The sequence below is a fragment of the Denticeps clupeoides genome, chromosome 17 (assembly GCF_900700375.1).
Source record: "Denticeps clupeoides chromosome 17, fDenClu1.1, whole genome shotgun sequence".
NCBI lineage: Eukaryota > Metazoa > Chordata > Actinopteri > Clupeiformes > Denticipitidae > Denticeps > Denticeps clupeoides.
The window spans coordinates 8,782,439-8,797,988 of NC_041723.1; the positions used below are offsets into that span (position 1 = coordinate 8,782,439).

General features: G+C 44.2%; 1 protein-coding gene and 1 long non-coding RNA gene across 2 annotated transcripts; one reads left to right on the plus strand and one right to left on the minus strand.

Annotated features, from left to right (window-relative positions):
* The first annotated feature begins 2,752 nt into the window (after positions 1–2,752).
* On the plus strand, positions 2,753–4,069 carry LOC114767408 (uncharacterized). The gene is made up of 4 exons (XR_003742933.1): positions 2,753–2,854; positions 3,013–3,339; positions 3,430–3,488; positions 3,970–4,069. It is a non-coding gene; the product is annotated as an uncharacterized LOC114767408 (long non-coding RNA).
* A 5,770-nt stretch (positions 4,070–9,839) lies between these two features.
* On the minus strand, positions 9,840–10,968 carry phlda2 (pleckstrin homology-like domain, family A, member 2). The gene is made up of 2 exons (XM_028958651.1): positions 10,373–10,968; positions 9,840–10,179 (listed from the first exon to the last, which is right to left on the minus strand). The coding sequence occupies exon 1, from the start codon at positions 10,914–10,916 to the stop codon at positions 10,404–10,406; it is 513 nt and encodes a 170-aa protein (XP_028814484.1). The 5' UTR covers positions 10,917–10,968; the 3' UTR covers positions 9,840–10,179; positions 10,373–10,403.
* Positions 10,969–15,550: the final 4,582 nt, after the last annotated feature.

Genomic DNA, 15,550 nt, shown 5'->3' on the forward strand with positions numbered 1-15,550 from the left:
TTGCTTTTTTACTGGTTGGACATCCGGTGGTGCAACCAGACTGTTCAGTCTATTAAGACACTCAACACTTCCTGAGCACTGAGTATGCGTATACAAAAATTTCAAAGCACTTTATGCAAATACATAGTTTTCCTGAGCACTTTTTGATTATTCATATTTTTCCTCAATACTGTATGAGCATACGTATTGTTCAGATTTCTGTGCTCTTTAAGGATAATCTAACTTAAGAATAAAGTCCAGTTGCCATGACTCAATTTTCAGACAACTTCACCTAGATGACTGAGAATTTTCAAAGACATCTTTAAAGATGAATTCACAGGGTTAAGATATTTCAGCACAGAATGATTGTCTATAGGCGACGACTGTTCCCATGGGCAGGGCTTAGTGGCTGTCGTCCATGGATTTACAAGTAGACACACACACAAACTGGACTTTTGTATGATGTCGCAAGCGTGGGCTGGCGGAAACAGTCCAAACCGCAGAACCAAACTAGGTTGTATGAGCTGGACACTTCCTTTACAGCCCACTAGAATGTGTTTTCTAGTTTGGCTATCCTTCAGTTGTATCTTTGTATTTTTTGTCTAATAGCTGCACTTTAAAGGCTAATTTTTATATATTAAAAAAACCTTACAGATGTTGGTCTGTAGTTTTGATTGACTGAATGTGTGTGTGTGTGTGAGTGTGACTGTGCATGAGTGGTATTTGTGTGATGTCGACCTTCAGTGATGTCTGCACATGTGACATATTTACAGGTTTAGGTTAAAACCAGCCAAACTTTGTGGGACGTGTGCGTGCGAGCTGTCAATCATCGGGCTCCACCCATTGCAAATTCCGTTTATGAAGATATTCTCAAAAACTGTGCTCTGGGTGACGAATAAAATCCAACAAGATACAGATATCTACCAAGCAGTTCTTTACTTAAGTAAATCCGGAAGATGCCTTTGACATTAGACTAATGAACAAGCCCCACGCTTAGCGCATAACTCCAAAGGGGTTTATGGGAATGAATGTACAATTATAATGACTGGCTGAGTCTTTATAGGTGTCCTGTTTTCTCTGAGTCACACCCAGATCTGAAACGTCAGGGTTCTTGGGGTCAGCATGTAATCGCTTGGTGCTCTGGGTCTCCGGAGGGTCTCAGCTCGATCTGCCGTGGCGAGGAATTCCAGCAGGCTCGCTGCCTGAACGAGGCCATTGTCCTGCAGCCATAACCCTTCCTGCTTCACTGCATCTCCGATCAGACTTTAGGAATGTGCCTCTACTCAGAGTGATCAGCATGCTGTTGCTATGTGGGCTGTTTAACTTGCAACAGAAACAGGGAGCGAGTTTTCCCAACGCTCTCAGCTCTGGAGTGCTTTGGACATTCATGTGCAGCTGGTGACCCTTTTGATCATTTCCAACAGCTCCATCATTTTTAATACTTAATACTTAAACATTCTGAATTTGAGTCCCAGCTTCAAAGTCTAGAAAAAAGTCTTTTTTTTTTTGGAGGTCAACTTTCTACGCCAAGGAAGAGCACAGACCAGTTTTTGTAGCTGCCTTCACCGGCGTAAGAACCAGCGCTCCTTTAGCTCTTTCAAAGGGAGTGTCAAACATGACCTTTTCCTATTTCCGGATGTTTACTTAGTAATTATGGGAGCCAGTAAAACCTCTTTCGCATTCGGAGTGTTGACGGACTTGCTCAGGCATGTCTTAATGGACGGAAGAGGTGACTCAGGCGTTAGTCTTTGTAGTGGATGTGTCTTTGTTTGCATGCTTTTGTGAACAGTGAGTGGGGCGGACCAGCTATAGATAACAGGACAATATGAAGTCACTTACTTTCAATGCTGGCTCAATGATAATATAGGGATTTACTTACTATACAACATTCTTGTCATACTGTATGTGAAGTGTATATATGTAAAAAAAATTCACGAAGCCCTTTTTCAAGCCATCAAAGACCAGGCAAGCGGTAGTAATCAGAAATCCATGCATCAAATTGGTTCTGTTTTAGATGCAGTCATAACAAGTAAGAAATTTAGTTTAATCAAATATCAATTCATATAACAAAATTTATTTTAAGTTGCAGAAAAAGTTAATGCCCGGTGTCAGAACCCAAAGTAGTCCACCATGGGAAGAAGGCAGTGTGATGCTTTGGGCTGTGTTCTGCAGGGTAACCTTGGGTCCTGCATTCATGTCGACTCTACGTGTTGTATGCTCATCCGTTACAAATTGATGGTTTAATGATGATTTTATCTTTTTCCCCTTTCATCTGTCAGCTTTGTAGTGGATCGCAGGTTTTTTAAAGGTGTTGCACTGAGTCTAGATAAGATAGTGGAGGTTTCACATCTCGTGTGCTCTCATCACAGACCTCATCAATAAAGAACTGTCACCATAGATCTACTCCTTCATACAGTTGAAAGAAACAGTTCTGTAGACCTCCTCTATTAATATTTCACTTGACCGCAAATAAAAAGCAATTATGGAAAACAAAACACAACATTGCAGATTGGTTTACCTGTACATGTCTCCTAAGTTTGGAAGAGGAGATATAATTTTGGTCATGTCACGACTATCAGTTTGCAGCTCATGAGTTTCCTTCAGTACTAAGGCATCCGACAACAAACAGTTATGATAAATGGGGCCAGGAGTGCTGACAGGCGTTGGCATCATTATCCTCCTTGCTGAACGGTATCAGTTTTCCGGCAGACATGTGGACAGTTGCTTCACAGTAGTCGTGATTACAATCAATTCAAAGTTCATAAAGGGCCATGTGGTGGTGCAGCACGGTGGCCTCACACTTCCAAGGTCTGTGGTTTGAATTGGGGTTCTGGCTTTGTTTCGTCAACTACTGCGTCATCCCATCGTTCCAAAGGTATGTACACCAGGTGAATTGGTGGGTCTAACATTGGCTGTAGATTAATCCAAAAAGTAACATTTTTACGGTGCAAAACATAATGTACCTATGTACATAATGTATCTCTGGATGTTTGGTGTGCACAGTCAATGTCCGATGCGGTTTACATTCCCCAGCTGGAGTACTGTGAGCCTGTCAGGACTTTTGCTGACATTGGTGTCTGGACCTCTTGCCCTGGGGATTTTTGGTCCTGAAAAAAAGTCACAAATTGCATGACCTGCTCGCTCCTCAAACGACCGGCCTCCATCTGATGCCTCTCGGTTCGAACGCCGACGCAGCATGATCTTTCAAGAGCCGACATGCTCGGGCTCGACCTTCTCCTTTAGTCACCACGTCCTTGCAGCCGCCGATAATGCCACCCATCGGTCCGCTCCGACTCCCCCTGCTCCTGCTGGCCTCGTACGGTCTTCAGGCATGGCCATGGCCCAAACATCAGCTGAAGAGTGAGTTTCTCATTTACCACTAATTTACCACTAATTACAGTCCACTCTATGCAAAGAATTTTTCTGTCTGTCCCTGGCTCTCGGAATCAGCTAGTATTTCCAGTCACAGACAGCTGCTGCGGGCTTGGAGGACTGCGATGAAGGCTGTGGTAAGAAGGCATAACTGATCTCTCTGCTGCATGCAAGTGGCTGCGTGTGTCTGTGGGCGAGTCTGGGTGTAAAATGCGATCTTATGCTCTCCGGCAGCAAGCCTGGCCCTGGGTACATTTTTACCTTTTCATGTCTTCAAAAGAGGGGACTTGAATCCGCCAGGTTGCCATTGAATGAAAGAGCCAGTCACAGGTCAATGAGCCAATAAACCAATTATTTAGGATTTAAATCTATGTGTCTCTATGTGCGTCTTTCATCCTTATACGCATCCTTTATCCTTTATCTGGCAAATTTATTACTCCTAATTTTCTACTTATGAGTGGATTAACACAGAAGAAGTGTTTCAGTCCCATTTTTACAGTACAAATCCAAACATACCTGTTGACGTATCTTGTGTTGATGTGCACAGTCAATGTCTGATGCGGTTTGCATTCCCCAGCTGGAGAACTGTGAGCCTGTCAGGTCTTGTTTTGTTGACAGTGGTGTCTGGATCTCTTGCCCTGGGGATTTTCGGTCCTGAAGAAATCCGTCTCCGTCTTCAAATGACCGCCTTCCATCTGACCGCCTTCCATCTGACGCCTAAAATATAAAAATGATCTTTACAGAAATAAGTTCACATATGCAGTTGTGACATATATATAAACACAAAATCCTCTTACCTTATTGCTGATTTGGCCAGTTTATGCTTTATGTTTAAATGTTATTCCATGTTTTTATTAAAAATCTTAAACTTTCCTGTTATTTCATAGGCATTTATTTTTTCCTAATGGAAATGTCAGAAAAATGGTTGAGACTTTCGCAGTAATTTTGATACTTAAGTGCATTTGAAGATAAGCACTTAAGATTTTTGACTCAAGTGGAAGTTTGTGAATCTTTAATTCTAATTAAATTCACGGTTTGTGTACTTCTCCCACCAGTGTGATTCTGGGCACTCTTGTTGTACCTGTATAGTTGTGTAAGGGTTAATGTACAGGGTATTACATCTGGTTACATGGTCCATGGTACAGATGGGAACAAGGGTACAGTAATATAAAGTTTATTCTGACTTTCTGTAACAGACACACCCATTACGGACTTATTGAATTGAATATTCATCCTACAGCAGACTATTTCCATGGCCTCGGGGGTCTGCATGCATGACGCACACTTGGCACAGAGAGCTCATTGTTCTTCCGTAAATCCCCTCTCAGAGCTGCTCAGATGAAATGGCCACTTCCACAGCGTGTGTCTGTCAATTAGAAAAATCACAACAGAGCTTTGTGGCCTGATGATGACAGTAACAGGCTGCAGACGTTTCCTTCCTGGTTAGCTTGTTTAGACCCTTGCATGGACCATGGAAAAATGCACTAGATCTCCTTCATCTGATCACGTTGGTTTCTGTTCATTTGGGAGCTGCAGTCTAGAGAAATGCAAAAGGGCGTGTCTGTAACATGACCGTCTTCTGGCCTTGACGCCAGCTCTTCCACAAGACCCTTCAGGGCTCTGGGGTGGAGCAGGAGTGTTTTGAACTCTTGTGCCCCCCAGCCTCAGCTGCCCAGCTGCCTGGGCCAGTCCTCCTACACAGCCCCGCCCGATATGTGTCCCCTTCAGACACAAGGCCTAAGAAAAGTGATTCTGTCACATGCTCAGCAGAGGAAGGGCTGTTTGGACTCACTGACAGTGTAAGAGCAACAGAACTAAAGCAAGGTGGCCAAATTCTGGGCTTTTTGCATTTATTTAAAAAAATGATAAAAGCTTCCAGCTTGTGATGAGAGACATTTGTTACTGAAGTTGGTTTAGATGAACACAGATGATCATGTCACTTCCTCATTTTCTTTCTGGTCTTATCGAAAAAAATAATCTATTCAGCTATCAAGCAAGTGGCCAAAATATAAAATGACAAGAAAAAAGCAGAAATAAATAAATAAATAAATAAATAAAACATATATTTTAAAAGCAATAAAACAATGTATTAAGGTCGTAGAACATAATCAAAACCCACTGAAACAGATTAATAATTTATATTAATATTTTAATATTGAAATAGTCTTTTAGCAGTAAAAATGATAGCAGTGAAGTATGATAGATAAATGCAACCCGTGTTGCTTTGTTGCACTTTCAGCTTGCTTTTACAGGCATGTTCTCACAGAGAAAACTTTCATGGTTTTGTAGTTATAGTATCTGCAAGGAAACAGAAGAGATGTAAGGACTTCCACTTGTATGGAAAACGATATCCTCTTGAGTAAGTATCATTTCCTGTCTGGTTTCTGCATTTATTCATAACAAGAAAAGATAAAGAGACCAGACCCATTGTTTTCATCACTCAATGGACCACATCCGCTGTGCGAGCCAAAGGTGATAAAGTATTGTTATGAGACCATCCGGTCTTCACTGTTTCACTAAAGATACCAGTGTGAAAGATCCGGTATAAAAACAGAATACTTTCATGTAATAATACTTTTCTGAACAGGGCACGCGTGACAATTTCTTCACCCGTAAAACCATCTGAATTAGTCTATTGATTTAAATTTACAGCATTTGGCAGATGTGGCCTTATCCAGCGCTTATGAAGTGATTCAGATGCTGGTTCACGCATATCATGCATGTCTGAACATAGAATGAAAGCGTCAGTGCCTCTGAAAGAGGTAAGTCTATAGAGGACACTCTGTTTAGACATCCATGGGAAGTTCATTCCACCACCTGGGAGACAAAATGGAGAAAAAGTATTGATTTTGATGTAACTATGGTTTCTACTTCTTCCAAAATACACTCTCACTTCTCTCTCAACTTTAAACATCTACATCGCTGTATCCTTTATCACAGTAGCTGAGATAGTATTATATCTATATTTCTGACACTTTTAACAAAATTAGTGACCAAAGTGCAAGTGCAAGTGCAAGTTTATTATACCATAATTTACATAGCTGTAAATGTGCAGTATTGGCCTAGTGGTGGTGAAGGAAGCGGACTCATAATCGAAGGGTTGTGGGTTCCCGAAATCAACTACCAAGGTGCCACTGGTCAAAGTCAAGGTACTGTCCCCACACACTGCTCCGCGGGCAGATTTCATGGCTGCCCACTGCTCACTAACGTAATGGAATAAATGCAAAGGACACATTTTGCTGTGTGCACCAAGTGACACTTCTGCTTCACTTCACTTTCAGATAGATATTTAGAGGTAGTTCTGGAAAAATGGCAGCATAAATATGTACCAACCGTAAATGTTAAAAGTCAGACATTAAGTATTAAAGGATCATTTTTTTACACATTGGTTGATGTTGTTCTATTCACTGATTACATACAGATTCAAATGCAAAAAAATGATTAGATCAACTTTCTTCTCACTATTCACAGATTCTTGGCACTAATGGAATGTGAACTTTGCACTTCCTGTTTCCCTTTCCCCTCAATCCGGTTACGGACCTCACTGGGCCACGAGGGGATTTTCATGTGAGGGCTTACACAAATGTGGCAGTGAGATCATTTCACTTTGTCCAACTCATTTACTGTATAGCACTGCACCTGGCAGCTCTGGTTTTTACAGTCCAGTTTTCTCAGGGACGCGGAGGTGGAATATCTGTCAGAAACCCGCAGCGGGGACTTTCCAGTGTGCAGAGCATGTGGAATTCATTGGAGCCTTTAATTTTACAACACCCTTTTCTGTATTAATGTAATATTGTTAATGTAATGTTAAGCAATTCTTTTAATAAAACAAATCAAAATTTGTTCATGTCAGACTTCTTTAATGGGGTAATGAGTTACTTCTAACTGTATAAAAAGGCATACTTTGGTTAAAAACAGGTAAGATTTGGATTTTTCAATGATTAAATAACTTTTTAACTTTTTTACGCAAAATTTTAAGTATCTACTGGTCCAAAATTGGTCCTCTGAAAATTGAGATTTTAGTCATTTATATTCAATGCTGGGCATATTTGAAATAATATATTGTCTGCGCTGTAGTCAATCCATCATACATGAAATGTAATTTTTTCAGGTGTGAATGTATGCAACTGGGCATATTAATCTTGTAAATAATTTGCCAAAATTTAGGATGAGGTGAGTGAATGTGGTGTACAGACATCACAGAGAAGCTGGTGGTGTTTCTAATCCGTCTGTTCTGCTGATGTCTCCTACATTCAAGGCCCCCTGAAGACATCTTCATTCTCTCCCGCTCTCTTTGCCGGAGGCTCCTCCAGACAGCTGAAGAACATGACCCACGCTTCTCACTCTGCATGTTGTGGGGAGTGTGAGGTGCCACATGCACTGGATTCCACCTAAAATGGTAACGTTATACCGTGCAGGACACACGCACCAAAATAAACACCAAGCAACACAAAGTGAAGTGATTTGTCACTCTGATACACTGCAGCGCAGCACACACAACGAAACATGTTAACCCATCACGCTTGGTGAGCAGTGGGTAGCCATGACAGGCGCCCGGGGAGCAGTGTGTGGGAACGGTGCTTTGCTCAGTGGCACCTCAGTGGCACCTTGGCGCCTTGAGATTTAAACCGACAACCTTCGGATTCCGGGGCCACTTCCCCAACCGCTAGGCCACCACTGCCCCGAAAAGATCTCGATAAAGATCAAGAACTGAAAGTACCCATTAAGGAATATTGGAACATACAAAGGCATATGAACCACAGACTGGTGAGATGGCATTAAAAAGTTGGGTTCTGAGTGTTATATGTGACAAGCAGCAGCAGTTTCCTCCGGGTTCTCTGGTTTCCTCCCCAATGGCATTCACACTAGGTAAATGAATGTTCCTAAGTTGTCCATAGGTGTGAGTGTGTTTGTGGATGGGGTGGCGCCCCACCCTGCCCCCGGTGTCCCATGTTGGGCTCTGGCAGAGCGTGAGGGATGTTAAGAGGAGCCAAGCTCCCCCTTAGCTCACCTTCGAACTGTGGCTGCATCTCTGTGAAACAAACAGGGTTCTCGGCACCATCACGTCTTGGTTCCATAGCCTATATATATATATATATATGTAGGGGGAGGATGGAAACAACGCTGTATAAACCACCCCGCAGTCCTCTCTGCTCTGCGGAACATTCACGGATGCTCATGATGTCACCAAAACAGCTGTGTAAATCTGTGCCACATACACAACGATCCATGACTTTATTTTTCTCCTTTTTCCAGATAGCTTTGGTTTACGTTGTTACGCTGTGAGTAACGTGGCCCTGGACAAGGTCTACAGATTAATCTGTCCTTTTTTGTGACGATCTCAAAAAAAACTCAACAAACCGAGAAGTGAGGTAAGATATGAAGCTGTGTTCCGGCTCCAAGGACTTCAGAGCGGCTGTGTGTACACAAGTCTTATCTAGACGATAAGTGTTTACAGAGACGTCCTTTCCGCTCTGAACAAAGAAATCCGAGCCAGCGCCTCAGCACCCTAACGCTTATCAGGGTCGTAAAGACGACTCGGACACAGCGCTGCTGTAACTCTGTGGGTCGTAAAAATCTCCTGATCACAGGCATATAAAACGCACCCAGGCTCGTGTTCATCATGACAGAGCAAACCTACGAAACCCCGTAAAGCGGCCTACGGCACCACCGGCGGTGAAGACAAACACACGCGGACATGTGGCAGCGGCTCGGAGATGCATAAATATCTCCATCGGCGCGGTCGGGGCTGAAAGGCCAGCCTGCCGCGGGAGAGATTAGAGCCGAGGGGGGAAATTAGCGGGGCCTGTATTTATAGGACAGGAAGGGAGCCTGCTAACCCTCCTCAGATCAGGATGTCTTTTGATCCTTATTGTAGGCCGATCCCGCTTCAAAGGCGCCGCCGCGCAGGGGCTCAGCTTTCGGCGAACTTTGACCCCACCCCGGCACGTCCGTCGGCCTGCACTAACGAGGCAAAGTCCGGCGCGGGCTGGCGGGAATGTCACTTCCTGGTTGGGTATTTCTGTGGCGCCGGGGACGCACGTGACAGTGTGTTTGTTGGTGGCGGTCCCGAGCCCAGGTAAAAGGCGAGGGTTGCGTCAGGAAGGGCATCCGGCGTAAAGCGCTCGGCCTGCCAGTCCTGCGGACATCCAGACCGGTGGATCCGCTGCGGCGACCCCTAACAAGACCGACCTGCATAATATCATTCATGGAATTGTACGTCGTCTTGTAAATATAAACCACGAGTGACATTTGACATTCACTTGGCTGATCGCCATCAATTTTATTTGAGCTTCTTTTAAATGAATTATCACCTTAAAGGCCGGCGAACTCAGGTCGGTGTCGGTCTTCTACATGACATCGGCATGCATGATCCTGTGATTCGCCGTGGTTTTTTTTTTTTTTTTTTTTTGTGCGGGTGCGGTTGAAAAGGACGACAGAAATGTCTGCATTGCAAAATGTGGACGAGCAAATTTACAGAGATATTATATAACGAACAAATATTTTATTTAAATAAATACACAAAAAAAGAAAAATGAAATAACTTAAGGCACTTTTTTTTTGTAACAAAGAAAACAATATCTTTTCTCGCCACATATAAATTAATGCTTCTACCCTAATACTTGGAAAGTGACCCTCCGTTCGGAGCACGTGAAATACTTGGAAAAGGTCGGAGATTCAGTCTGGAGAAGTGCGGTCGAAACAGTTCATCTTTCTCTTCGAGGGCCTTCAGGACGTCCATTCGTGGTGCCGCTCCTCCTCCTCGGTCCTGTTTTGGTCCACATTCTATCTTTTTTTTTTTTTTTCTTCCTTTTTGTCTCATTATGACTGTAAATGAATAGCACACAATGACATTAATGTTACAGAACACAGTGTAAACTCAACAAAAAGACGTGTCTCTCTGTGTGTGTGTATATATAAATATAAATAATGTATATTTATTTTCAGTATAAATATTCAACTGCGATTATATAAAAGTCCACTTGACGGTTCTGTTCGTGACGTAAGAGGCGCGCCCCACCATTCGTCCGTGGGTCTTCCACGCCCGCGTCTCACGGCGCCCGGCCGCTCCTCCTCTCCGGCTGCTCGGGGAAAGCCTTGTCCACGTCCTGGCGCGTTTTAAAATCCTGAATGGCTTTTCTGTTCTGGAAGTCAATCAGCGCCATTGTGATGACCGCGTTCCAGCACTTGTCCTCGCCCAAGCATCTGAAGTCAATCTCCTTATTGTCCGTGGTCACGATGGTGAAGTAGACAAATTTGCCCGTGCGCTCCACGCAGTCCACCTTCCTGATGGACTCGAGCTGGAGCTCCTTGGTCTTGGTCTTCTTCTGGCTGTCCGCGTAGATGCTCAGGCTGTCCGGCGTCAGGACGCACGTCTTCCTCTTCCAGAACTGGAGGAGGTTGTCGCTCCTCTTCTCCAGCTCGCCCTCCTTCAGCACCTCCGCGGCGGACATTTTCATGGTCTGCGCCGGACTCGGCTTCTTCTGCAAAGCGGGAGGTGGCCACAGGAAGCCGAGTCGTCTGTGCAGCTTGTTCGGGAGACCCAGGCGGAGGACCTTCCTCATGGGTGGCCGCGGGTCCGGGCGCTGCGTGATGAATGGACGCGTCGCCGAGTCCGGCTTTAAATAACGGGCGTCGCCGGCCGCCCTTCCCACGTGACGCATGCGCAGTCTGAGGCGTGCGGGGGCGGGGCCACAATTACGAATAATTACCGTCCGGACCATATACAGAGCGAAGACTATTCCACGTGCTGCTTTAGCCATTACTGCATACTTGTTTTTATTTTAGTTATTTTTTTTATACTCATAGCTGTATGTTGTGTGTCTTGTACACACATTGTACGTGCACTGTATGTCTTTCCCTCTGTGCAGTTGCAGCATAAGCAATTTCCTTCGGGATTAATAAAGTTTTCTGATTCTGCAATAGCACAGAGCGTAGAGAATAGAAAAAAATGTTATTCTCATAACACACGATACAAATAAGCAGCCTTAAATACATAAACTAACCCGAATTTATTGTTGTCAAGACACTAGAATTCAGAGCCATATGAGCAACAATCACTATAAACAAATTGATAATGTAACATGGAAGACCTGATGAGCTTTGATCAAACCCCCACCTCGTGATCTCTGAATTCTTGATCTCAGAATTGACATTTACAGCCTTTATCAGACGGCCTCATCCAGAGCGACTGACAGCCCATAGTTACAGGGACAGTCCCCCCCCTGGAGACACTCGGGGTTACCTGTCTGCTACTAAAGGGTAGTAAGTGAGGCTTGAACCGGTGACTTTGTGCTCTTCTGGCCATTTCTGGCTCACGTATTACATATCAACACATTTAAAAAATGCTTAAAAAACACATTAATAAAATAACACGATAATCAGCACATTGCAATTTTAAGGCACCCTTAATTATAAAAAAAGATTATTATTATTTTCAGTAGTAGTAGTGACAGAAGCAGTACTCGTAATGAGTCCGGTGTAGTAGAAAGGTTAGGGTTAGTGAAGAAGAGCATGTTGACATTTTTTAATAGTTGTAATAATAATAGTTGCTGGTAAATTGAAAGAAATCCCACATCCACGTTGGATTTTGAGGAAAATGAAACTGCTTGGTGTCCACGGTGACGTGACCTGCCTGTGCCGCTAGGTGTGTGCTCCTTATCTCTCAGATTGATCTGTGGACACCACCGCAGCAGATTTACTGGTGTGATGAATAGCTTGTTCAGGGAGGGACCAGGTTCTGCTGAAACCCACACCCACATCTCGGCTTTTCCTTACCGTCCCCCGTTCTGTGTCCTGGTTACCTGGGAGTGTACGGCACCAGGGCTGAAAATCTAAGGAGCCGTGGAAATGGCGAGACGTTCTTGCGCAGTGAGTCACCATGATGGGTGTGGCGGCGCCACAGACACGGACTTACCATAGCAACATTCGCTCTCAACAAATGGCCCAAACGACCTTTGAAGCCCAATGAGTCAGTTGCACCTTTTTCTCCATTTATCTTCATTTCTCTTTGCCAAAGGCACACTGATTTCCGGCCTTCCCTTTACAAGAACCTTGTAACGCTTAGAGCATGTTCTCCTTATCACAAGCAGTCACAACAAGTGTCTCACTGGGCCAAAACGGGAAAAAGATTACTCCAGAAGTAATAAAACACACTAAACTTGTTAAAGCGGCACAGCTTTTGGCACTCAGTTCCAATTTCCCATTTCGTTTGTTCCATGAATCAGCCTGGTTCGGTTACACAAGCCTTTACACGACCTGCCCACATGCACGAGGAATTACACGGCTTAGTGATTCAGGTCTTTTTCCTCCCACTTTATTTGTGGCCAGGTTAAAACGACAACCACACTGTGTCACAGTGTAAAAGTTCTCACGCAACGCTGCCCTCCTCTATTGCGCCGGGATTTTGAATGACAAGTCCCCCGCGTTTTGTATTAAGAATTGTTGCGCGTCCTGCTCCCGTGCTCTATTCAGGTTCGGAATGGAATTCTGCCCTTGGAAAGCGTTCGAGCAGCGCTGGCCTAACCAGCCAAACCGCAACGCAGACAAGCAAAATTTCAGCTCAAGGCAGGCCTTCCAGTTCGGCAGAGCGGCCGGAGCCAGACGTTGCGTCAGGCAGCTGTCGCTTCCCACCGGCCCTGTGTGTGTGTCAACGGCCTGTCAGCCATAACTCTTCCCCTCGCCCAATTGTTTCGGCCGCCTAAATATAGGCCTTAAGAGGAACGGTTTTAGTCCGCTCCTGCCCTGTCCTCACGCTGGTATGCGCGGACGATGAGCCGGAGCTATGCCATGTGAAGCATTGTTCTGATAAACCGGGACTGTGGCGGCCAGTGCACCGTGGGAAAATGAACACATGGCAGCCACGTCAAAAAAAACAAAACAAAAGAATTAACAAAGAACAAATGGGCACAGAAACAAAAACCAATCTGATGCTAAACAGGGATGACAGCGTGGCTACAATGTGCTCAGAGAATGATCAGGGATATCAGGCAGTTATTGTACGATAACACATGAGCGACATTGGATCCGACTTTTTTTTGGAAAATTGAAGTGCCCTGAGGTAGAAGAGGTAGAAGGTAAAAGCAGGACACACCTTCCCACGAGGTGATCATTCTCGTCATAGTTCTAATGCCATGGTCGGACATTTCTGAAATGTCGCAGGTAAAAGTGCCTGAACAACTTGCCCAAGACAGCCAAGCTTCACGTCTGAAATCTTATCTACTAAAACCACAATTACGTTTTTGGCATTGTGAAACACTGCAGCACAGCACCCGGTGACACAACAAAATGTGTTCTCTGCTTTTAACCATCACCCTTGGTGAGCAGTGGGCAGCCATGACAGGTGCCCGGGGGGCAGTGTGTGGAGATGGTACCTTGCTCAAGGGGACCTTGATGGTCTGGGAATTGAACCTGCAACCTCTGCTTTCTTTGCCACCTCTGTTAATACATTTATTATTACATTATTAGTTCAGTTCATTAGCATCACTCAGTGAAGAGCTTAACATGTGCATACAAGTTTTTATTCGCCTAAAAAAATCTCCACCCACTCTTAACCTCATTCTAAACCTCAGCCTGAGAACCAAGAAGCATTTCTTCCGCACAGAATTTCATTTTGCATGTGTGATGTATTGGGGGAGCAGGTTTGAATCATCCAGAATGAGGAAGTATGGAGCAGGAGAGCCATCAATCATGGCTATGGGCTGGATGGGAAGTTAATATCCACATAACTCACAAGCAGATCTAGAAAACTATTTATCTAGAAGACATATTTTATGCGACATTAGCCTCAGGAGCAAACCAAACAAGCTGACCTTTGTGGTTGAGAGTGTTGAGAACAAGTTGGTTCAAAACCATTTAAGTGGTTGCCCAATCTTGATAATAGTGAGGACACACCGAAAACCAAGGTTGGTACATCATGTGAAACACTGGGAGCGACAGTATGGGGTACTATGACATGTTTGTGTATGGGCCTGCTCTATAGCCAGATGACATCACAACATTTTTCATGATTACTTTAATTATTACAGCAGTGGCTGGAGGTCTTATCTGATTTCTGATACAGGAAGAGGGTTATTATCTCAGGAAAGGCCATTGGAGAGGGAGAGTTGGGGGTGCGGAGAGAGACAGAGGCCGTCTGAGAAGTACAAGGCCTCAGTATCTCTTCCCCCACTGCTCTCTGGCTCCATTTGTTTTCTCTGTAGGCAAGACGTGAAAAGGGCCCATAGAAAATCCCTGGCAGGGAGGCCGCTATGCCAGAAGTGTCTGACGAAAGAGTGACAGCTGCAGGAGGAAGTGGTGAAGCTCCCCTCTGATGTCTCCTACAGGATATAGTGTGCACTTTGGAAGGCTTAGAGAAGCTGGCCGTGGGATCACTTTAGTGAGTGGTGCTGTTCCTGCATGCGGATGTTGGCCGTGGAGCCTGAACACAGGGGTCCTAGTTGTCCCTGGCTGGGCCGTAAGCGAGGCTCTTTGTGCGAACGAACTGCAAGTGATCCAGCGGCTCACACACGGGGGCCGAAGCACACAAGAGCCCAAATCATGACTTAAAATTGCACTGGAGAATGCCTCAGATCTCTCTCCAGAACCTCCTCTATATAAGAATGTGTTTCAGTGAAGTACTTTCTACACTGAAATCTAATATTTTCTGAAGGCCTTCAGTCCATAGTCATCCCTTAACATTTTTGTTCTAGTTTTGATACAACCTGTTAAGGCACCTACGCAAATAACTAAATGTGTTGTAATAATCTATGTATGTATTGGAAGCCCTTAAAAAAAAACAGATCCAAACATGAGCCAGTTTTGGTTTCCTGGTGGGGGGAACCAAAGTTTCCAGGGACTTTAGAAGAAAAAAGAACCTACATATTAGAGTTGTGTACTATAGCCATCCTTCTTTAAGGCCCAAACCTGTCTTTAGTGTTTATTGCATTCAATTTTTTTTCCCCAAAATGGTTCCAATGTTTATTGCAAGTGTGCAAACAATTGTGCCATGTATTTGTTTTCCTTTGCATAAAATATTTTTTTTTCAGTACAGAAACCCTCCACTTGAGCTCCTTATAGCTTTCAGGCCTATAAAGTTGAGGTAACTCGAGAGATTTCCCTTCTTTTTCCAAAAGTGCCATCACTCTATGGGTGACACAAAGTAATGAAAGATGTTTAAAGCTCCGGTATAGCCATTTTACAAAAACCCAAAATACCAAAA